The following is a 25,023-nucleotide window of genomic DNA, read 5'->3' as shown; positions in this document are numbered from 1 at the left end:
GGGGGACCTATCTAGGCCTTGTCTCATGGTGGAGCTAGGTGAGGTGAACCTAGTGGAGATGGTGTGTCCCTAAGAAATTCCCAAGCGTATATGAGCTTGCTGGAATTAAAAATAAGCTTGCTGGAAATTGCTTCTGGTATGAAAGGTTAGGTGGAGGAGTTGTGGAATAGGTAAGCCTAGGTCTTCTAAAGCTAGGGTTTTTACCTATCTGGGGAAACTCTACCAATAGGACATAAAATTTATGGAACCTCTTGTATAAGAATAAGTGATGCACTCTTGTCCAAATGAATGGCATGGAGCCATGTAAATTTGGGGAGAATCTTGGACTTAAATGGAAGATCCCTTAGGTTAAAGGGGTGGAGTGCTGTGAAGTGTCTATTTGAGAATTAAGGAAGGTGCTGGAAATGGGGAAAAGTCTAGGAAAAAGGCTAGACAAATGGCCATTGGTTAAAGCAGCACATGAAGGCTTAATTTGAGTCGAATAGGTATCACTAACAGCCATTATCCATGTGGAAATTAAGGGAAAATTGATCTTATAGAGAGGTAAGCAAGGTTGATTGCTCAGAAGGTCAATCTATGAATGATAGTAATTCCCAAGCTGAAGGTATAAGAAATCTGATTCTTCTAGGATAAGTCTAAGGGTTAAAATTGAGTGCATGAGGAAGCTGTGAGTATTCCAATGGTATGCCTAGTTAAATGTAAGGAAACTTCTTTGGAAATTTGTCCATGAGGACTCTCAAGGTGTAGCTGAGAACTTAGGTTAGTGTTTGAGAGTGCAGGATAAAGGAGAAGCTGGAAATTCTAAGGCATAGAGGTTGGAATAGGAATTGGACAGCTTATGGCAGCCTGGGATTACCCAAACTTAAGCATACTTTGTTAAGTTGATAGATAGAGGAGAGTTAAAAGAAAAAGATGAGCAGCCTTTAAGTTTGAAACAAACATGAGAAAGAAGGACAGCGGTAAAGCCTAAAGACCAGTTTTGGGAAGCTAGGAGTAAGTCTAACAATGTTAAGGCCAATCCGGGTATGGTGCACTGTTGATGTGATGCTATGTAAAAGTTTGGAACCTTTGGGATTAAGGAATAACATTGAGTATAGATTTGGTTTATGGTGGAGTGCACCTAGATGAAAAGCCATGTATTTTTTATGGGGGTATAGATTGCGGTTTGTGCAGCAGAAACCCTAAAGGTGATGCCAAGTTAGGATAGCCAATGGACAGTTCAAATTGGTTTAGAATTTGATCCCACCATGGAGAGACCAATCATATTGATGTTAGGAATATATTCATTAGGAAAGTCCCTTGAGAAGGAGGATAAATCCTAATTAGAGTTGCATGTGTAGGATATGTAGTTGGAAGTATTGTCCAAAGGTGATCCATTTGTGAAATTTACAGCATTGATTTGATATTCTTAATGTTTGTTTTGTGTTTGAGTGATCAGGTGTAGCAAGAAGAACTTATGAGAGCAGATCAAGTTCATCTATTGGAAGGTCAAGGCTTTGATGGATGAAGGTTGAAGTATACTCAAGACAATGGTGGAGAATTGTTAAAAATTGTCTAGAGTATAGGATAAGAAAATTAGTGAAAACAGTGTTTTTTTGAAGGCTAATGAAGTATTAAATAGAAGTTTATATCCCATGTTATAATTAGTGATAGTTGAGGGGTTAAACTGTACATATTTAATAATCTTTGTTGGGATATCTGCTCACTATTAAAAATAGAGGACAAGGGGTAGCGAGTGAGGTAGAGTTCTCAGTTTTCTGTTTGTAAGAGTACCGATCGCTAGCGAAAAGGGCTAGAGTTTGATAGCTTTGTAATCTTGGGGCGAAGGCTTGGTGTACTCGGGAATAGAAGGGAGAGAATTCAACTGTGTAACTGGTTATTCTTTTTGAATAAAGAAGGTTGCTCGAGGAGATTCAAGACTGGATGTAGGGTTGTCCAAAAAGGCAATTTGAACCAAGATAAAATCTGGTGTTTGTGGTTTGTGTTTCTATTTCTTGTTTGTTTTCATTCTGTTATGTTTTGATTATATTGATTTCTTCTGTTGAAACCATTATTTCTATTCTTAAGTTCAAGTTCGTGAGTGTGTGCTATTGAGTGTGGCATAATTTTTGTCCAAGAAAACAAATCCAATGACCCTAGGTATAACAGACCCAGTTTCAATCCTCACAAGATATGCCTTAGAGAACTCTCCTTCACTCCTAGTATCAAATCCCTAGCCCACCTCCTTGACCATTCAAAATCCAATGCCATTGATGTTACATGCAAATTTCTAAGCTTAATCGCTCCTTCCATATGTTCAGTTCACATATGCAAATATGATCACATTTGTACATGGGTGGATTATGATATCTTTGTGGGTTTCTAATTTCTATCTGCCCCTAGATGATTCATAAGCTTCTTTGATACTGTGTAGGTTCCATTTTGTGTAATTAATCAAACTAATTGGTTTTATTTTCTTATCTCTGTTCAGTGTTATAAGACGCGCTAGGCGGGTGCCAGAATGGGGCCTAGGAAAATTGCTTTTTTTTTTTTTTTTTTTTTAAATTTTAATGTAATTTGATGTTATTTTTTGGTAAATCAAAGTTGGAAAGATAAGTAAAATAATGGAATTAAGCCTAAGAAAAATGTAATTTGTTGTAGATCAGTTTTGGGTTCAAGAAGGCAGAAGCAACAATAATGCAACATAAACCATATCTAAAAAATTTAACTATCTAATTGGACTTCTTTATCTCCATATTTTTCCAACCCACGATCTTCATCGAACTCAAAATCAAATTTATTGATTTCTTGCTCATCTTCTTCTGATTGAAAATCATCTTCATGAGGCTCTCTCACCCTAGGACTTCTTCGAGGTTGAACATTTTGTTTGCTTCAAATGCTTCACCAACCACTTCCCAAGTGAGCCCCATACCAGGCTCAACTTCTTCATCATCATTTCCTCCATCAACGATCCATCCTCGTGCATTACCAGCATCACTAGCAAGTAGCACATCAACATTCCTTTCCTTCTCCCTTTTTTGCTTGTTCATCAATTTTGCATTAAATTGGACACATACTAGATTGTTCAATCGATTCATGTCCAATCTATTTCTTTTCTTTGTATGTATCTACATAAATAAAATAAAAGCAATATCAATATAAATAATAAGTGGATAAGGATAGCTAATGATATTGAAGAAATATAATTCATATAGATAATAAAATTAAAATATCAAAAAATTTATAAAATATATGTTAACCCCTTCAAAAGTGCTCCAATTTCTTTCATAACTGGATGAACTAGTAGTTAATGAGAGAATCTTTCTCGCCATTCGTTGCAAGTTTGGAGTTTGATTCTATAAGTCATCCACCACGTAATTACATAGGTCAAATAAGTATAAAGTAAATAAATTTATACACTAATACACAATAGAAACGAAGAAATGATTAAAGGAATTTTATACTTGGATAATAATTGTCATCATTTTTTGCACACTCTTGAGCTACCCACAGTTTTCCAAAAGCTCCCTGTTTACAAGTATACTTTGGCAACTCAGCATTTATAACATGACCTTGCAATTTACCATTATAAAACATCTCCACACAGTTAAAAAACCCATCCATCACTTCATGATCAAGTTATATATCCATATCCTTGAAAAAGTAGTAGGGATTCAAAAGGTAAGCTGCAAAATGCAGTGAATTGGACTATCTAGCCTATCTTTCACCCTTGCTTCAATAATCTCCATAACAGATTGATAGTTCTTCTCAAGATTATTTTGGGCCTCCTTAATATCTTCCTTTGTTTGCTTAATCTCTCCACATAAAAAGTCCATAGAAGACTTTTTATCTGCATCAACAATTCGAATCACCTTCATCAAAGGTGCAAAAACCTTAAGGCATACAGTCACACCATTCCAAAAAGCAATGCCCATCACAATAGCATAGGTTGCTTTCCCTTTAACAGTCTTCGACCATTTGCACTCCTCCCATTTAGAGCTGGTAAACATGTCCTCATTTGGGCTTTTTTCTCCATCAAACTCTGCAGAGTAAGGAAAGAAGAAGCGAATCTAGTGACTCCTGGTCTCACTATATCCCTTTTCTTCGTAAATGACCTCATTAAAGACAAGGTCTTATGGTGTGCATAAATGAAGATTGTCAAACTCTTGGCCTGATCAATTATTTTCTTATACCTCGACAGCTTTTCAATACTTTCAAACTTCAAATTGATGATGTGAGTAGCACATGAGGTCCAAAAGATATTTGGCCTCTTCACCTTCAACAATGTTGCCACTCCCATATTATTGGCAATATTGTCGGTTACTATTTGGATGACATTTTGTGGCCCAACTTGCTCAATGCTCTTTCAAAGATGAGTTCAATTGTATGTGCTTCATCTAAAGACTCTTTCAAAGAAAAAAAAGCATTACCTGCATTAGAATTAACACACAGGTTCACGAGGCTCCTTTTTTTTCTGTCTGTTCAAGCATCTGTCATAATAAAGCACCCATTTCGTGCCAACTCTTCTTTATGCTTCTTCAGTAACTTTTTCGTTCTGTCAACTTCTCCTTTTAATAACGGTTCCCTCAACTGGTATTGACTAGAAGGCTTGAAGCCCAATCCAAATTGACCAACCGCCTTAGCAAACAATTTGAAGCTATCATAATCAATAGCATTGAAAGGTATACCAGTTTCGTACACCCATCTAGCACAATATTCATGAACAAACTGTATTCTCTCTTTAAAGAGTGTTTCACTAATATTTTGCTGCCTTTGCGTCATGATGGAATAGTTAAAACCCTAACTACTGTAAGGTATGTTCCTGAATTAAAAAGGAACCTAATTTCCCTTGGAGAATTGGACAAGAATGGCTATTCCTATAGGGGGGGATGGCGGAGTTCTAAAGGTAACTAGAGGGTCACTTGTGTGCATGAAAGCTGTTCTTCAGAATGGCATATATGTTCTGCAGGCAGCCACATTGTGTGGTGATGCAGCCTTAGGAGAAGCCAAGAATTTTGAACAGTCTAGGTTGTGGCATTTTAGGATGGCCCATATTAGTGAACAAGGCCTTAAAGAACTATCCAATCAAGGAATCTTAGGTGCTGGAAAATTTACAGCATTAGATAAGTGTGACACTTGTGTCCTAGGAAAGTCTATAAAAGTTAAATTTCCTAAGAAAGCCACCCATTCATCGAAAGCCCCATTAGATTATATACATTTAGATCTATGGGGCCCTAGTCAATCCTTAACCCATGGAGGGGCAAGATACTTTCTATCCATTATAGATGATTACTCTAGGATGGTTTGGGTTTATGTTTTGAAATCAAAAGACCATACTTTTGAGGCTTTTAAAACCTGGGAAATCATGATACAGAATTAGATGGGTATGAAAATTAAGATCATTAAAACCGATAATGGTCTAGAGTTTTGTAATAAGAACTTCTCCCAAATGTGTAGTGAAAGTGGCATTCTTAGACACCTTTCAGCCCCCGGAAACCCTAGGCAAAATGGCTTGGCCGAGAGGATGAACAGAACCCTTCTAGAGAGGGTGAGATGCATGTTGATACACGCTAGGTTACCTGAGTGATTTTGGAGAGAAGCTGTAACTACAGCTGCATATGTAATCAATAGGTCTCCATTGGCAGCTATAGGGTTTAAAACACCCTATGAGATCTGGGAAGGCCATAAACCAAGCCTTGAGCATATAAATGTGTTTGGTTGTATAGCCTATGCTCATGTAAAGCAAGGCAAATTAGAGCCTAGGGCTAAATGTTGTCTATTTATTGGCTATCCGTCAGGGGTTAAGGGTTATAAACTATGGTGTTTGGAAGAAGATATGCCAAGAACTTTAGTAAGTAGAGATGTAATCTTTAAGGAAAATTCTTTCTTGAAAGAGGATAAGTTAAGAGGATAGGAAATAAAAGGCAAAAGCAGCTGTTGAAATTGATCAGATACAGCAAGGTCAAGATGCTGCTAGTGGCAGCCAGGATACCTATGATGCTGCCTATGACAGTCCTATGGACTTGGCAGCTGACCAGCATAGTGCTGGTGCAAGATCCTCTAGCTTAGATAGCTTCCAGCAATCAGATGATGTTGATACCTCAAGTTATGATGGAGACCAGCACACTGACAGTGCTGGTTCATCAAGTTTAGGAAGTAACCCTAGTATAGATAGGTATAATGTGGCTAGAGATAGGCAAAGAAGAGCAGTAAGACCTCCATTAAGGTAAAGGTTCTCCGATTTAGTGGCATATGCACTCTATAGTGCATTAGAAGTAGCTAGAGAAGAGCCTCTCACTTATGAAGAGGCCGTAAGATCTAAGGATTCAAAGAAATGGCTAGCTGCCATGGAATCCGAGATGGAATAACTTAGAAAGAATAAAACTTGGACCTTGGTTGATAGACCCTTAGGCAAGAGGGTGGTAGGCTGTAAATGGTTGTTTAAAATTATGGAAGGGGCAGGAATTGAGTCAAAACATAGGTATAAGACTAGGTTAGAAGCAAGGGGCTTCACCCAAGTAGAAGGGGTGGACTTCAATGAAATGTTCTCACCAGTTGTGAGACACACTTCGATTAGGATTTTACTTGCTATGTCTGCCCACTTACACTTAAGCCTAGAGCAGATGGACGTGACCACTGCATTCCTCCATGGCGAATTAGAAGAGAATATTCTAATGGAGTAGCCAAGAGGATTTGAGATTAGGGGTAAGGAGCAAGTATGCTTGCTGAAAAAATCCGTATATGGACTTAAGTAGTCCCCTAGGCAGTGGTACAAGAAATTTGATACATTCATGATTAGTCAAGGGTTCAAGAGGAGTGATTTCGATTGTTGTGTTTATTTTAGACATATCTCATCTAAGATCTTCATATATCTCCTCCGTTATGTAGATGACATGTTGATTGCAAGTCAATCGTATGTGGAAGTTCAAAGTTTAAAACTGAAGTTGAAGTTAGCCTTTGAAATGAAGGAATTAGGAGATGCTAGGAAGATTTTAGGGATTGAAATCTCTAGAAATAGGCAGCAAAGGAAGATCCAGCTATCTAAGAAGTCCTATCTTGAGAAGCTGATTAAGAAGTTTCACATGCTTGAAGCAAAGGAAGTAAATGTTCCTTTTGCTCAACATTTTAAATTGTTCCACATGCAATCACCTAGTGATGAAGAGAGCATGAGAGAGATGAATAAGGTTCCCTATTCAAGTGTTGTAGGTAGTCTTATGTATTGTATGGTGTGTACAAGGCCGGATTTAGCCCATGCCATGAGTGTTACAAGTAGGTTCATGTCTAATCTAGGAAAAGACCATTGGACAGCTGTTAAGTGGATATTTAGGTACCTAAAAGGAACAATCAATATGGCGGAGCTAGTTTGGATGGAGAGTTTAACATTTTAGGGTTCACTGATGCTGATTATGCAACAGATGTAGATAAAAGAAGATCTTCTACAGGATATGTGTTTAAGTTATGGAACTCAACCATTAGCTAAAAAACAAATTTACAATTTGTAGTGGCTCCCTTTACCACAAAGGCCGAGTATATAGTTGTTATAGAAGCTATAAAAGAGGCCTTATGGTTGAGAGGTATAGTAGGTGAACTCCTAGGGAAGGATGTTAAGGCTATCCTAATGTGTGATAGCCAAAGTGCTATACACTTAGCTAAGAATCAAGCTCACCATGAGAGAACAAAGCATATTGATGTGAGGTACCATTTTATTAGAGGGATACTTGAAAGAAAGGAAGTCTAATTAAGGTAGCTGGTGAAGAAAATGCAGCCGATATATTCACAAAGGCAATTCCTATGTCTAAGTTGACACCATTGTTTAAGACTCTTACAGGTTATTTTGTGTAAATGATCAGTTTTATGCAGGTTCAGATGATAAGCAGCTTGATGAAGACAGGTTTCAGGCAGCAACTCAATCAAAACGGTGGAGAATTGTTAATTCAATTTTGCTTTGAGTGGCTGGAAGATTAGAGGGAGTCAGACATGTCTATTTGAGGTATTTGTGTGCGGCAGTGGCAGTTAGGTAAATAGGCTAACTGTATGGTTTTGTTAAGTGAGGGGTAGATAGGGAAAATCGATCCTGGTTATTTCTCATATTGTAATTCACGCCCTTTAGTCTATAAATAAAGGGGGTGAGGGTAGACTGCAGGTACCTTGCACTGTGATCACTCTCAGTGATAGTTTCTAAGAGCTGTATTGTGAGAGAAAGTCTAGAAAGATAGTCTTGTAATCTTGGTGAGAGTTCTTGTGTATCAGTGAGGGAAAAGCGATTGTGCGAGTGTGATTCTTGTACTGGTTTTCATCAAGTTCTAGTGGATTGCTCTCTTTGAAAGCGGCTGGATATTGGACTGGTTTTAATCAGTCTGAACCTGGATAAATCGGCGTTCTTGTGGTTTGATTGTTCTTTCTTGTTAGAGATGAACACAACTCTCCCTGAGATTTCCTCACCTCAAATGACTCACTTGAACTCTCTCTCACCCGAGATGAAAACGATATGAGAACCACACAAGAAAATAAACGAAATACAGTAAGAACACAGAAGGATTTATCCTGGTCCGGTCTCTAAAAGAGACCTACGTCCAGACTGACAAATGTGCCACCCAATCCACTATCTTGACAATCTTCAGGATGATTACAAAGAGGACCTTAATTCTACCTAGCCCATATACCTGAAGGCTAACAGAATTCCAAGATTACAAGACTAACCCAGCCTTACTCGCACCTCTCACTCAATCCCGAACACAAGACAGAAAACAGGAGTAAACCCCTCACGGAATGAAGTGCACAGAAAACTGATACCTAACTCCTATCCCACGATCCTTATTTATAGGCTATAGGATCATTAGTTACAAGGCAAACAAACTGACCGACTGACCGAGAATAACAAACATGCCGGTCAGTCATCCTTCTAGAAACAGAACTTCTAGAAGAAACTTAAATCTAACTATATAACAGGAAATAAAACATACAAATGCAGTAATAATATGAAATACCCAATTTTACATGACTCCTAGTCTAATACAAATGACACAACATTTCTTTATTCATTCAATTTTGTTATTGTTTTATTTCTGTTGTACGTTATACCAGTGAGTTGTGAGAGTGCCAAGAGTGCAATCTAATCTTGATTTCGAGGACTGCTAGTGCTCCCAATTCTAACATGTTCATTGATTTTGGCTATGGTGTGACTCGATTCTCATGTGGTGCCCCGGATCATTGTTCTCACTCAAGTCTCTCAATTTAGATTGTTGTGTTGTACATCTCTTTCATATAGCCAACCCCACCTAGTGGGATTAAGGTTTGTGATTGTTCTTATTGTGCATCTCCTTCCTGTTTTTGAAGTGATGGCAATTTTCTCTTAATGTTCATCTTTTTATCATGCTTGTTAGCAATCCAACATAGTACTGATATAGTTTCTGGACGAGCTTATAATTGTTGTCATTTTTTTGCCTTATTTTCTATTTGTGACTCTTTTTAGACCTACTCCCTAGTAAATTCACAAAATTTGGGGGTATTGAGGTTTGTTTTTGTTGTTTGAATAGCTGTACACACTACACAGGTTTGTGATTTTTATCAGTTTCATTATTTTCTCTACCAGAACTGTGCACCTTTGTGGCAGGTTTGGGGGTGCATCTTTTACTTAGATAACAAGGATAACTTTCTTTTCTATTTTCATTTCTCAAATTGCTAATGTTATGGAGAGCATAATTGGTAAAATGTTTATTTCCCCCCTCTTTTCTTTTCTGGAATCTGTAAGAGTTGTGCTACAATGCAGGATTTTTACGAAGATTTGTTTGAGGAGCTAAGCAAGTATGGGGAGATTGAGAACCTTAATATCTGTGACAATTTGGCTGACCACATGGTACCTCTTGTCTATAGTTTTATTCTTAGTGTTTTGTTAATTTGTTATTGAGATTCTCTTAATCTTTATTATGAATCATGCAGGTGGGTAATGTGTATGTGCAGTTTAGAGAAGCAGAACATGCTGCCAGTGCGCTCCAGAACTTGACTGGAAGGTTTTATGCAGGTTAGTTGCACTCTGATCTAGATATATTTAAGATAAAATATACCACACATGAACACATAGAAAGTAGGGGCACTTGTAGACCTACTGACCGAATAAGCTTGTATTAGAGCTTGCTAAAATTTTTCCATACCTAGTAGTAATTCTTATTCTATATCCACATTGAACTCTGAACTCAGATCTAAGAACATCTTATCGCAGCTCTGCATCTTTTGTGGTGACAGAACTCCCTGTAACTCTCACATGCGTATTTTATCTCAAATTTCTATTTTCTGTAGTAGGCTAGCAATTTTTTCACTCACTGCTATGTAAACACTCTTCCACCACATTTCTCCCTTTTACTTTGTTTGATTTCATTATCTTTTGTTCACCATCTTGGATACTTGGAACAGTTATACTGGACCCAAAACTCCACTTCATCAAGTCCAATTTTGATTAGATTGGATTGGTTTGGTTTGGTTTGGTTTTACTTTATGATTGGGTTGATTATGGGTACAAAATTATAAATCCAGTCACAATTAATGTTGAGTCTCCCAAACCAACCTGACTCATAAGCACCTCTATTAAAAAGGTGATGCAACACAGTTGTCCCAGTGGCTGCTTTTCCATCATACATTCAGCTTATCAGTGTTGGTTTCTGATATGTTCCAATGCTAAAGTTGTTTTACTGAAGGAAATATATACCCTCAATGCTACAGATGTTAATGGTCTAAATCGGGCAATTTTACAAATTCTTTATGTAATTCAATTGTAATTGTAAACTCCCATATCCCTTTCACAAGTTCTAATACATGTTTTTGCCCCATAATACAAATCATTACTAATCAATATCTGGGCAATTTATATTACTTTCTCATCTAAAAAAACCTTTTTAAATAATTTGTGATGAGCTTTTTTAAAATCTATGAACACTATGTATCAATAGTTTTGTTTATCTCTAGGCCTCTTCAACAAACACCTCATCAAGTATGTCGTTACCATCATTGATCTACCAGACATGGAGCTACATTAATTTTTAGACACTTTGATGTCCTTATTAACCTTTGCTCAATTACCCTTTCCCAAAGTCTTTGAGTGTGGCTTATTAACTTAAAACTTTGCCTAGCAACAACAATCACAGGCCTTAATCCTATTGGTGTGATTGGTTGCTTGAATTCTATGTCTTCAATCGACTTTATCCATGGTCATACCCTTTGTAAGACCATTATATCTTACATCATGTTTAAGGATATCCCGACAAGTTTTTTTTGATCTTTCTCTTTCTCTTCTGTTACAAATTTCTTCCATTTCATTCACTCACCTTACTGTTGCTTCTATCAGTCTTTTATTCATATGTCCAAATCATCTTAATTGTTTAGTTACATATTATATCAGTTCTTATTTCATCTTTTTTTGAATGTTTGCACATCCATTGTTATTTGATACAACAACAGGATATCCTCCTTTTACTTCTATAGATGTGAATGTTTATAAACTACCTTCTTAGCAGCTCGTTATTTGCTTATTTGTAAGTAACTTGTCAACTACCCACAGATGCTCCAGACACATTGGATGCCAATATCTCATAAAACCTTTGCTCAAAACATAGAAAAGGTGCAATGGGCATCTGCTACATATACTCAAAACTCAAGGCAACTATAAAATAACAGAGATAGAAAAGTGAACTTGATTGATGCGTTATATCATATTAACAAAGAGAGTTTAGTAAATTTATATATTATTGACCTTACAGCCTTTGCACTACCTATGAATTAGACGAAGAAACTTTTGTCATCCGTGTAACTTAAAAACATCAGTTGCTTCTATTTTATTTAGAAAGAAAAATCCTTAGCTGCTTCCAACATTATCACTAAGAAAACAGGGGAATTCCATACCACCTTCCTCTATCATACCCTATTCTCTCTTGATTGATCAGTAGAGAGGCTTATATCACATTTTTGCTCTCATTTCTCTTATTGCGCTTTTTCATGGTTGTGAGAAGTTGCAGGAAAATTAGTCACTTCTGTACCTGCTCCAACTTTGGAATTTCAATTTGCAGGTCATATGTGTTTTAGGTCAATTAAACCCCCCCCCCCCCCCCCAAAAAAAAAAAAAAAAGGCCCAAAATGAGGGCAACTGTAGTCATCACTTTTGGGTCAAAACAAACTGAAACAATTACACTATACATATATTTGTTTAAGTGCAGTGAAGCAAAATAAATGCTTAAATTCTATGGAATTTTATTTTGATTGACCTGAAAAATGATGTGCCAGCCATAATGGGACTGGGTTGGGGATGATCTGGTTGGGGATGGCTTGCAAGAGAGGTAACTTGAAGTGCACTTGGGACGGGGTGAGTGAGGAACCTCGCAAATGCTAGTGTGAAATTCCCCTATCATATTCTAATGATAACAATTATTTTTTTTTAAAATTATTTCCAATAAATCCTAAAATACCTTTATTATAAGAGAAGCAGTTAGTTTTATTTATTTATTTTTTCTGCTCCTATCATGCACATAAAATTATTTCTCTCTTAGCAATATATGATCTTTTTATTTGTGTTAACTTACTGGGTATTGTTATTTTTATTTTTGAATTTTATGTGGGTTGTCTACCTTAATTTTCCCGTGCCAATCCCAATTAGCTTAAATGAAGCAGGGAGTTTTGGTATAAATGGGATTTTGGGTTGAGAGTTAAATATGTTACCCATTTGGAGGGGGCTGTAGTTCCTTGGCCAGGGATGGAGTAGGATCACCACGTTGCCAGTCCTATGGCAGAAATTGGTAATGCAGGAAATGGCCTTTGGGGGGGGGGGGGGGGGGGGGGGCGGGGGACTTGAATTTACTTTTAACCACCTATGCAGGAGGGAAAGAAAATGGTATTACAGGAAAATTTTCAAGTTACTTTCTGATGGCCCTTGGGGGTAAACCACTAAAGAAAGATGGGTTGAACATACTGTAATCACTCATCAAGGGAGGGAGAACATTGGTAGTACCGGAAATTTTTTTACTTTATATTGTAGTCCCCCACCCAGTGGGATTATGGTTTGATATGTTTTTACTTTATATTATTACTCTTTTCGTTCTTATCTGATTATTCAATAAGTTAAACTAAAATAAGTGGAAATAATGTTATCAAACACGGTTCAGCTGACATAGCTTCTATGTTTTAGGGCACCCCATTATTGTTGACTTCTCTCCTGTGACCGATTTTCGTGAAGCTACATGTCGGCAATATGAGGAAAATGTCTGCAATAGAGGTGGCTATTGCAACTTCATGCATCTGAAAAAGATTAGCAGGTGGGTTTGCTTGGTGATTGAACATTTCATGTTGGAGGTTTGTTTTTAGTTGCATAAACTTAAAGGGATCATTGTATTGCTTTTTTATTTTTTTTGTTCACTAAATAGAGAATTGAGGCGGCAATTATTTGGGAGGGGTGGCCGAAGGCACAGCCGCAGTCCACAGCGACATCGCAATTATGAAGAGCGACCGCATGGTGGTCGTGGTTCTGGTAGGAGAGGTGATGACCGAGATCACCGCCATCACGATAGGGGCAGGAGACCTAGAAGCAGAAGTCCAGGACAAAGGGTTGGGCGAAGCAGAAGCCCCAGGGAACATAGAAATAGGAGCCCTGGAAGAGAAGGCAGTGCTGAGAGAAGAGCAAAGATTGAGCAGTGGAACAGGGAAAGGGAACAAGCAGAGGCTGCTAATAAAAACAGTAACAGTAGAAATGATATTGATAGCAATGGCCTTGCAAGGAATGGAGATCGATATGATGATTCTCATCAGCAGCAGCAAGGAGATTATGACTACTGATCCAACCGTCTGGTTTGTGCCCAGGCTCGCTCTTAAATTCTTTAAAGAATCTTTACATTGCCTTGAAATTTAAAATACAACATATTTAGCTTATTTTATATTTTGGGAAGTACATTTTAGAAAAGATAGCTTACAGTCCATTTTCCACTGTGCAGGTGGAGTACAGGTTCATTGTTATATGATATTGAAAGTAAAAGCATTTTTTTTTTCCTTTTTTTCTCCTACCATCCGCTAAAAGAAGATGAAAACAAATTTAGGGAAGAGACAGTGACCGTGCAGAACTTGAATGCCTATACTAGAACCCATTCTATTCTCCACTACTCAACATCTCTGTTCTTAAGTCATTATTTTCTAATGGATTTTGTGCAGATTTTCCACTTGTGCATGGTGAAACCAAAATTTCCCCTGCAGTATTTCCCAAAATTTGTTTTGTAAAAGTTTCTTTAATCTTGGTTAGGATATTAACATACTTCAAACAAAAGTATATTTGTCATGAAAGACGCATGGGCCATATTTGACATTTTCCAGTTTATTGAGAGAAACCTTGATTTCTCACATTTGTGCACAAGGGTATACTTTCTCACCCATGTGTTGCAAATTTCATATTATTTTCCAGCCATCATTCTCTTGTTAGCAGAGTGAAAGGCTTCTCATGTTTGGCATGAAAACTTTGTGCACACCATCACTCGCATGGCAAGAATAGCATCTGCAGGTTCATGACATCCTCAACCCATTTTTAACCAAAAGAAGCTATAGCTCTTATCTGCTTCCTTTTTTTTTTTTTTTTTTTCCTGATAAGTACATTTTTTAATTTTGATACAATAACATGGATATCCTTCTATATATTTCCTCAACGAGTTAGCGGTCTTACGAATTTCACTAGTTTTGCAGGTTCAGGTATTCCTGCTTCCGGGAATGAGCCTCATCTTTTCCACAAGCACCTTACCATGATATTTGTATACAGGTTTGCTTGCTACAAATGTCTGCAGAGCAACTTTACAGGATCTGATCAAGTTAGCAGCCCGTAGCATTTAAACTGATGATACCAGACTTCATTGGATTGACAGTATGCCATAGTAGCAGCAGCGGCACCAACACCAGTATTTGTTCAGGAATGTCTGTACTTCGCCTTTTGCATTAAGCAGTTTCAGATTATTTAATGTGACAACACTAATACTGCTCCTAAATGTTTGTGGTTTTCTTTTCGGCTTCGGGTTTTTCGGTCGATTTATAGGTAAAATATGTGCCATGTCAATGTATGCTTGTATGGGATGGGAAGAGTGGGGCAATCTTAGCCATTTGCTTTTGCTTTTATAATGGTGAAAGTCTCCTTTTGCAGCCTTCACGTGGTAATTATCCAAGCCCCTCCTCGGGGTTTATTCTTAGATGTGTCTTGTGAAGGTCAATGATCATCGATTGTGAATTTATTTTCTATTAGAAGGAAACAATTACAAGATGTGGTAGCCAAATTTTGTTTTCAACAGGATTGTTATTATTCTACCAATCCAATAGCAAAATTCGTCAGTTTTTAAGTTACCGTCGTCGTTTAAACTCACATGGACATATTTGAGAAGGGCAAATGCTCACTCATTTTGGAGAAATATACGTAGATCTACTCATTGGAAGCAATATGATCAAATAGAAACAAACTTGAATTGATCCCGCCATGTTACTCCAATTTTTGCCTTGGCAAAATGAAAATCCTAGAAAATGACTGGAGAATTTCTTATCTACAAAAGTTGAGTCCGAGAGTACAAAGAAAATGACTTTAGATAAACCATAAACTTACGGGGCTTGCAGACTTGTTTGTTTGTTTTTTTTTTCCTTTGGGAGAAGTGCTTATAAGACTAGAAATTTCATACCGTGTCTATTATTAGCTTTTCAAATTAGAAATTACTAATACAACGTTTAAAATAATACCCAAAAATTAACAAATAAAATGTTTTTTACATTCAAAATAAAGATAAAGAAAATCAATTTTAACAATAAGTATCAAAAGACATTTTTTAGATAACAATCCTATATCTAAAAGAAAACACCCACAAAATCATATATGCATATAAAATAAAATAAAAATAATTAAATAAGTGCGTCAAGGGCAGCCGGAGTACTGCATACTCGTCCTCTATGTACCTTCCCCCGTTGAAAAATTGAAATTTTTTCATCCACAAGGCAGCATCAAACTTTCCCGCCTACACAACATATTCATCTGCGACCCCCCCCTCCTTTCTCCCATTGAGTTAAGAAACAGCTACAACAAGACGACAATCCACAGGACAACATAACATATCAAGCAAACCTATATTCTCTGTGAGATGGCAATGGTAATGGCATCCCCGATCCGGAGTTCCCTTAAGCATGCTTAAAACTAATCGGATGGCTACCGGCTGTTCAAATCACCCTCTTATCTTTGAAACATCTGGCAAGTAGTGAACTAGGAAGGAGTACTTACAATAGTAACAGCTGGTGTGAAAACAAGGCGAGATCAGATGAGCAACCAAACCCACGACAACGCTAGCATTATCCATCCATAGTGTACTTGACACCAAAGTTTTACAGCACATAAAGCAACGCCCAGTACATACTAGAATTACCTTATTTACTAAGATGAACCAGCAGGTACCTAACTGGATGGCTGATTTTCTCTACACATCCCATAGACAAAACAAGATCACCTAAACCAAAGGGCTCAATAGCTCACTCTTCAACTCCATTTTACTTTCCAGCACTGTGCTTGGCCTTTGTATGTGATTGTAAACCAATTTCTGAGTTAAATGACCTGTGATGATGACAGAAGAAAAAGAATGAGACTGTACCAACTCCAGTACAACTGAGCAAACCTTGATGACTCCATCAATATTACCTGTTACAGGACTTGCATGGATGTGATCCAGCGGATTTCGGGGTCTGCTGCTTTGGCTGATTAGCGGGAGCTTTTCCAGCCTGTTTTGATGGATGAGGTGTAGCCACATGACCGCTACTTCCTCCACCTTTCTTCGTATCTGCACCAAACAATGGGATTGCCTCTTGAGCATTGAATAATCCAAACACACCGGTCCAATAGTGAGACTCAAAAGTAAAATGAATGAAAATCTTAACCCTGTTTTGGGGGAAAAAAAAAAATTCTGTGCCACATTTAATTACATGATAATCAATATATGGAACTGCATCCAGAAACATTAAAAAACATGTTCATAACAAATTTCATGATTCAATGACAATGTTTTTCTTTAATCTTAATCTGATTTTTTAATCTTCTTTAGGAATGAATGCCAATAAATCATGACAAAATGGAACTTTTAATCAGATAAGTATCAAAGCTAAACACATTGTGTGACTCAACACCCAGTCTGTCAGCTCCCGTTTGCACAGGTTTAAATATACAGAAGAAATAGGTTAAATGAGCAGAAAGGACTGAACCAGACATCTGTCGCCACTGTCCAGGGAAAAGTATTTCTGGCTAGGTCAGTAAAACCAAAAATTTACCAGTCTTTTGAGGAGTAACCAATTTTGCCTTCTTATCAGGACCGCGTGTCTCAGCAGCCAATTCTGGAGGCCTCTTCTTGCTTGGTTCAACCTTCAGCTGAAGAAACCAATATGCATTAACCAAAAAAGAAAATGCCAGGATCACTGCATAAAAGATTCCAACCATCTCTCAACTTTCTTTTATTTTTTTCTTTTTTGTTCGTTTTGATTTGGGAGGGGGTGTTGCAGAGTAGATATTCTACCGTCACTGGGGTCTCTTCATCCTCACTTTCAGAATCATCTTCGTCCTAAACATAAGACAACCAAAAATTTACTACAGTTAGGCACTGAAGCATCTAAAAACAGTTTACACTTGGGCAGGGAAGTATCTAAGCTTTATGTGCTCTTTAGCTCCATAAATACCACTGAAATTAAGTCTAAATTCAAAATTGCTGTGGGAACACAGTGATACAAGCTGACTGTTCACACATATACATCAAGTGCACACATAAAATATCACTGTAAAAAGAAAATGTTCAATTCAAGTACAAACCTACATCTTCCAGAATGTCATTGCCAATTTCTAGATTCAGACATCCAGGACAATTTCCTAGAGAATAACTAGTCAACCACTGGTCACGGTCAATACGACCTACAATTCTGAGGATTTGATTCAAATCCAGATACCATTTATGTGATATAGCATAAGATTGCAGCCATGTTTAGAATCCATCATATATGAGTAGCATAATCATTTGAATATATTTTCCACTCACCAACTTCACCTAAAAGCATACAGTTTATGGAAAAACACCATACCATGCATGAATACGTGTACATGTGTGTGCTGGCAGTGCTATAACACAAATCATACAATAACCATGGGTTTACAAATGCAAATAACAGGTCTAATATAAAAGGTAATTAGCTAAAACACAAGGAACAGAAAATAATAAACTTTTATGAGCTAGGAAATACCTCATCTGAGTCAAATTCATCATCAGATGTTTCCGTATCAATGCCATCCTCACTGCTCACATCATCATTTTCAACAGTTTTTGCATCTTTCTTTGGCTCCACTACCTTTGCCTTTTGCTTTGCTGCAGCTTGATTAGACATTGCCATATTAGCATCCTCAATTGCAGGAGGTTTTTCATGTTTAGCCTGTGAGCTGCCTTTTCCTGGGAAGACAAATTAACAAATTAGAAAGCAGATTCTAGGAAATCTACAGCTACTGAGTAAAAAATAGCAAAAGTAGAAAACAAATGCATGTGCCTTTATCCACTGCTAAAGCTGGAAGATCCTCCTCAGATTCAGACTCTGTAAACAAGAGATAGGCACAAATGAGTGGAACAGAAAAAGATGGAAGTAAAGAATATAGATCAGTGTGTTAAGAAGTTACCAGAATCATCCTCTGTGGTGAACACAAAACAGGCAGGAAGTCAAGGGTGACAATGACAACAACCCCCCCCCCCCCCCCCCCCCCCCCCCCCCACACACACACACACACACACTATATATATATATGTGTGTGTGTGTGTGTGTGTGAAAAGAATAAGATCAAGTAAAATGATGCTAACAAATTTTTTATGTAGCAAAACTAATACCAAGTATAATGGCAGTAAGAAGTGAAGTCCAAGAGCTGAAGAAATGAAGAAGGAAACACAATTCATTAAGGGAATAAAAGCCAAGGATATTCATCAAATGGAGTATTGCATTTATATCCATAGAAGTAGACAACGCCATTTTTCCAGTTGTGCGATAGCTCAAATTTTTTGTCAAACACCAAGTCAAATTGTAGCTGCGGGAACTTTTCTGGAGAAAGTGTTCCAAGGACAAGCTTCTTGCCGTCAATAGTCACATAAAGGTAAACACGTTCACTGCCTTTGTCCTTCTTGAACTCACCAAGACAAGCCTGTAAAGGAATATTCATACATTTCAATAAAGAATGGCTGAAAGCAGCAATAATCAATTATATGATAACAAATATAACCTGCGAAAGATGCACAATCCAGCCTTGCCCAGGTTCTACATGGTAAGGTTCTCCACTTTTGACTTCTACTCCTGTACAATGATAACATGCCAAGAAAAATCAAGAAAATGCATTCAAGACCCATATTTATATATAAATATGATTGTCCCTGAGTGAACATGGCCAAGAGAGCAAAACCCGAAATTGACACATTAGCTTAACACTTCAATGAATTTTTTTTATTATTCAAAAAATAACTAGAACCCTAAAAAACAAGTTGCACCATTCAATGTAAACAACACTTAAGTAGAATTTTATTCAAGACAAACCCATAAATTTTCATCCTCTCACGTTAAAAATAAAGATTCACCAAATTAGCTTGTACTTTTTGGAAATACTGTTAAGACATCATTCTGTGAGGATAACCAAAATTGCTAGTTTTTCTTTGGCCAAACTGAACATGAAACTTGACACAGAGATGCTGGAGATAAATTAATCTTTGACGTTAGTGCAAGTTAGAGGGGCTTGTGCCTGTTAAAATGTGCCCGTGACACAGAGATGCTCTAAAACAAATTTTGCATCCATGTCCAAAACACAAATGAACATGAAACTTGACACATGAAAACATGTCATGTGAGTGAAAAAATACACATTGAACTTGTTTCATGGAGTTGACCTAGATGCAATTGGACAAGCACAAAATTAGCTTCCTTCCTAACAAGTGTATGCATTACCTACAGAAAATGATTTACAAGAAGCTAAAATAAACCGAAGGTTAAAAGAAGGCTTAATGAGCGCACGGCCTACTAAGAAAATCAATCCTTTGACAACCCAAGACACAAAAAGCTAACACCAACCAGGAAAATACATACTTATTTCTTATTCAAGTTAATGCTTACACTTTTTTTGTCTATGTTAATGCTTACCCTTATGGTGTAGTATTTATGATTGACAAAGTAGCGTTATTTTTGCATGTTGAGGATTAAATTTATGAATTGAACATAATTTTCAAGTTGAAATATTGTTAATTTCTACAATTGCAGGTGGTGTGCAAATGTTGTATTATTATGTGCAGTTAATGAAACATGTAAAAGCAAAAACTTTGTTAGAAAATGGATATAAAATATGGTACACAGGAAATGATCGAGCAAAAAATGGAGTGGGGATCATTATGGATAAAAGCTTAGTAGATGAGGTAGTGGATGTAAAGAGAATAGGGGATATGATTATTATGGTGAAGGTTATTCTAGGAAGAATGACTATGAATATCTTTAGTACATATGCACCACAAGCAGGGTTAGGTGAGGAGATAAAAGAAAAATTCTGGGAGGACCTAGAGGGATTCATACAAATGATACCAAGAGGAGAGAAAATGATTATAGGAGGTGACTTAAATGGTCACGTGGGTAGAGACGGAAACGACTATAGAGAGGTACATGGAGGGTATGGATTCGGGGAAATTAATAATGAGGGTAAGTCTATTCTAGATTTTGCAATGGCATATGGGCTCATCATAACCAATACTAGGTTAAAAAAATGGGACGAACACTTAATCACATATAAAAATGTCACATCAAGCACCCAAATAGATTACTTTCTCATGAGACAAGAGGACCGAGTATGTTGTTGGGATTGTAAAGTGATACCGGGAGAGTGTTTGACTACTCAACATAGACTTCTAGTACTTGACGTCCAAGTAAGAAATTGGAAGAGAAAAAATCACATAAAACAAAATCCAAGAATCAGGTGGTGGGATTTAAAAGGGGAGAAACAACTAATCTTCAAAGAAAAATTAAGGGGTAGAAGAGAATGGAATGGAGAAGGACAGACAAACCAAATGTGGAGAGAAATGGCTAATGCCCTGAGAAACACAGCAAATGTAGTGCTTGGAGAGACAAATGGTAGAGCCCATAACCTTAAGGAGTCTTGGTGGTGGAATGAAGAAGTGCAATTGAAAATTAAAAATAAGAAAAATTGCTATAAGGCTGTATATCAATGCAATAATGAAGAAAGTCAAAAAAATTATAAGGAATCAAAAAAGGCAGCAAAAAAAGCTGTTAGTGAAGCAAGGTCAAAAGTATACGAGAATCTATATAAACGACTTGATACAAAAGATGGAGAAAGGGATGTATATAAATTAGCTAAAGCAAGAGAAAGAAAAACAAGGGATTTAAATCAAGTGAAATGCATAAAAGATGAAAATCAAAATATATTAGTGAATGAGGGAGCGATTAAGGAGAGATGGAAAGAGTATTTCACAAAATTATTCAATGATGATGGCGACACAAGAGTTAGGTTGGGACATCTTAGTAACTCTGAAGGGAACGTGAGCTATACATTTTATTGACGCATAAGTCTAAATGAAATAAGGCAAGCATTAAAAAAGATGAAAAATTATAAGGCGGTGGGACCGGATAATATACCAATAGAAGCATGGAAATGCATGAGAGAAGAGGGTATCTTCTGGCTAACGAAATTATTTAATGCGATTCTTAAATAAAAAAAGATACTAGATGAGTGGAGGAAGAGTACTTTGGTCCCTATAGATAAGAACAAAGGAGATGTTCAAAACTGTGAAAATTACAGATGAATTAAGTTAATGAGTCATACCATGAAACTCTGGGAGAGAATAATAGAGCAGAGGCTCAGAAAAGAAACAGAGGTCTCAGAAAATCAGTTTGGTTTCATGCCCGGTAGGTCAACAATGGAAGCTATATACCTACTGAGGCGCCTAATGGAAAGGTATCGGGATCATCAGAAGGACCTACATATGGTGTTTATAGATCTAGAAAAGGCTTATGATAGGGTTTCTAGAGAAGTATTATGAAGGGTTTTAGAGAAGAAAAGAGTCCGAATAGCCTATATACAAGCCCTTAAGGACATGTATTATGGTTCAGAGACAAGAGTCAGAACATGCAGAGGGAATACTGAACCGTTTAAAATTACAATAGGATTGCATCAAGGTTCTGCACTAAGTCCATACTTATTTGCTTTAGTAATAGATGAACTCACTAAAGATATTCAGACAGAGGTGCCACGGTGTATGTTATTTGCAGACGACATAGTGTTTGTGGATGAAACAAAAAGAGTGAACACTAAACTTGAGTTATGGAGAAACAATTTAGAATCTAAGGGATTTAAATTAAGCAGAAAGAAAACAGAATATATGGAATGTAAATTTAGTAAGAATGCAAGAGTGGAGGATGTTATAATAAAATTGGAAGACCAAATCTTACAAAGAAAAGATCATTTTCGATATTTGGGATCAGTGATTCAAAAAGATGGAGAAATTCACGAGGATGTCACACATAGAATTAAGGCAGATTGACTAAAATGGAGAAATGCATCGGGGCTGTTATGTGATGGTAAAATCCCATTAAAATTGAAAGAAAAATTCTATAGGATAGCTATAAGACCAGTTTTGTTGTACGACTCAGAATGTTGGGCAGTCAAATACCAACATGAGCAAAAGATGAGTGTAGCGAAGATGAGGATGTTAAGATGGATGTGCGGCCATACAAGAAAAGATAAAATTAGAAATGAAATTATTCGTAATAAGATAGAAGTAGTGCCAATAGAGGAGAAGATGAGAGAGACTAGACTAAGATGGTTTGGTCATGTGAGAAGGAGACCAAGAGACGCTCATGTGAGGAGAGTTGATGAAATAGAATAATTAATCAAAAAAAGAGGTAGAGGCAGACCTAAGAAGACTTTGAGGGCGACATTAAAGTTTGATATGAAGTGTATGGATCTCAATAAAAATATAACAAAAGATAGAAATACATGGAAGTCTAGAATTCATGTAGCCGACTCCACATAGTGGGATAAAGGCTGGATATGTTGTTGTTGTTGTTCACACTTGTTTCCATTATTCTCAGAGATTTGTCACATGATAGGAAAAATTCATACACAAACTTTTTGCAAGTTTAGAACTCTTGCATCATAAATATGTTCATGTGGGCATCTTGTATAACAAAATCAACTGCTACATTAAAGGGAATATAATTTATACGTTGATCACTCACCAAAACGACATGAGAGTGATATTTTTGCAATTTCAATGCATCTCAAGGGAATTTGACAATGAAAAGGTTCCAAGTCATTATGGATACCTTTACTATTTGCAAGAATTTTACTCTTGCATTAATTTTGAGCAAGGAAATGCTAAGACCAACTTATGTTTCAATAAAAGTTGCAGCAAAAGAATTGATGTGCTAGTGGCATACTTGAAATTACAGATTTACAATTAACGTTCTTCAAATTTTTCAATGGAAAAATTACAATATGCCATATTCCTTACAGTAATTTTGTACAAATATAGTGTTTGTGTAGCAACTACATGGAAGCAAAACTAATAGGTAATAATTTGACATTAATTAAATGTCAACTCTCTTGGATCTTCCATGATAATTATTCCCATCTAGAATTAAACTATAAATGAATAGGAGTTCTTCCTTTTTCCAAACATAAAAAGGTAAACTTTCATATTTCATGTTCTTATTAACACAGAAAACGAAGTAACACCTGATATGTGACAACCTTACTTATCATCCTTTGGTCCTTTCAGTCATGGGAAGAACAACAATAGCTCTAAATAAACGGCTATGTCATATCTCTATTTCCTTTTACATTATACTTTGAGAAACTCTGCTACCCTTGGTATACATTCTAATTATTGTCATACGATTCAATCCTTGTGTAACCCTGCTAATATTTTCAATTCGCGACTCCATTTCTTTTAAAGATGCATGTCTATGTGCACTTCCTCGTACACTCATTTCCACTTTCATAACCCACCGTGGTCTAACTCCCACGCCTCGTGAATGGAGGTCTAGACATGTCACGCGGATAGGCTGCCCCGGGGGGGGGGGGGGGGGGGGGGATGCAACAACCCCTTGACCGTGTTCATACAACTACATGTACATGAATATAACAACCAGGAGCGATAATCAGCGAGGATAATCTAACGAGATCAACGGTACATCCACATTACAATGTGTACAGAAACAATCAAACGCCTTAATGTCTATAAAATCCTAGTGATAGACAAAGAACCTCGAGATAGAAAAATGGAACACGACTTCGCAGGAGAATTACAGAAAAATCAAAGATTAAGAGTATTTTACCCCAGAAGTCCATCGATCAAGGCGAGTGAAGGTTTGCAAGTGATCGAGATTGGAGAGAGAGAGAGAGAGAGGTTAGGGTTTAATGAGAGGGAAAAGTTGAAGTAACCACTGGGCAGTGGAAGGAGCGTGGGGTGAGGTTTAATGCCGGAGTTAATTCCAAAGGGTTATTTCATTTAATATATAACTTTAAATTAAACTTAAAATATGACAAAAATTCGAATTTAAAATTTAATGTATATATATATAAGATGAATTGATAAAATTAAAATTTCAGAACAACCCCGAAAAAGTAAAATGTGGCCCTTTATTTTTGATCAAATGTGTTACATAATTGTTAAGTCTTGTAAGGACTTGGCCATGGATTATTATTCATTTCTTATTTATAAATGTGGATTATTGTTCTTGAAATTTGATTTTTAATTTATGCAATTTTATAATAACAGTAAAGATAATATTAATCATTGTTCTTAAATACTATTTTTTCCAATCCTTGAGAGTAATAATAAAGTATCTTAAAAATATATAATTTTCCAATAACTTTGTCTTAAAATTAATTTAAATAATAGTAATGTTAACTATTATTTGAAGAGGAATAATTGAATAATAATAAATATATTTTATTACACATTATTTTTAATATTTAAATGTTTACTAATTAATGAAATAATT

The 25,023-nt window shown here is 36.6% G+C and overlaps 2 protein-coding genes across 4 annotated transcripts in view; one reads left to right on the top strand and one right to left on the bottom strand.

The window, feature by feature from the left end:
* LOC127789223 (splicing factor U2af small subunit B-like) overlaps positions 1-15,136 on the top strand; it is a 29,808-nt gene extending 14,672 nt beyond the window's left edge. Inside the window, exons 2-6 of one of the 3 annotated variants that reach the window (XM_052318050.1) lie at positions 9,749-9,835; positions 9,919-10,000; positions 13,148-13,274; positions 13,383-13,803; positions 14,683-15,136. In XM_052318050.1, coding sequence (XP_052174010.1) covers positions 9,749-9,835; positions 9,919-10,000; positions 13,148-13,274; positions 13,383-13,791 — 705 coding nt within the window. In that variant the 3' untranslated portion in view covers positions 13,792-13,803; positions 14,683-15,136. Of the gene's footprint in view, positions 1-9,748; positions 9,836-9,918; positions 10,001-13,147; positions 13,275-13,382; positions 13,804-13,946 lie in introns of all 3 variants that reach the window. The other 2 variants (XM_052318051.1, XM_052318048.1) reach the window with 2 other exon arrangements.
* A 1,145-nt stretch (positions 15,137-16,281) lies between these two features.
* Positions 16,282-24,498, bottom strand: LOC127789224 (histone deacetylase HDT1-like). The gene is made up of 10 exons (XM_052318052.1): positions 24,355-24,498; positions 19,250-19,320; positions 18,954-19,171; positions 18,659-18,675; positions 18,532-18,576; positions 18,235-18,437; positions 17,520-17,564; positions 17,278-17,374; positions 16,655-16,793; positions 16,282-16,570 (listed from the first exon to the last, which is right to left on the bottom strand). The coding sequence occupies exons 1-10, from the start codon at positions 24,365-24,367 to the stop codon at positions 16,507-16,509; spliced, it is 912 nt and encodes a 303-aa protein (XP_052174012.1). The 5' UTR covers positions 24,368-24,498; the 3' UTR covers positions 16,282-16,506.
* Positions 24,499-25,023: the final 525 nt, after the last annotated feature.

Source organism: Diospyros lotus, chromosome 13 (genome assembly GCF_014633365.1).
Source record: "Diospyros lotus cultivar Yz01 chromosome 13, ASM1463336v1, whole genome shotgun sequence".
Classification (NCBI taxonomy): Eukaryota; Viridiplantae; Streptophyta; class Magnoliopsida; order Ericales; family Ebenaceae; genus Diospyros; species Diospyros lotus.
This window is presented reverse-complemented; position numbering and strand designations above follow the sequence as displayed.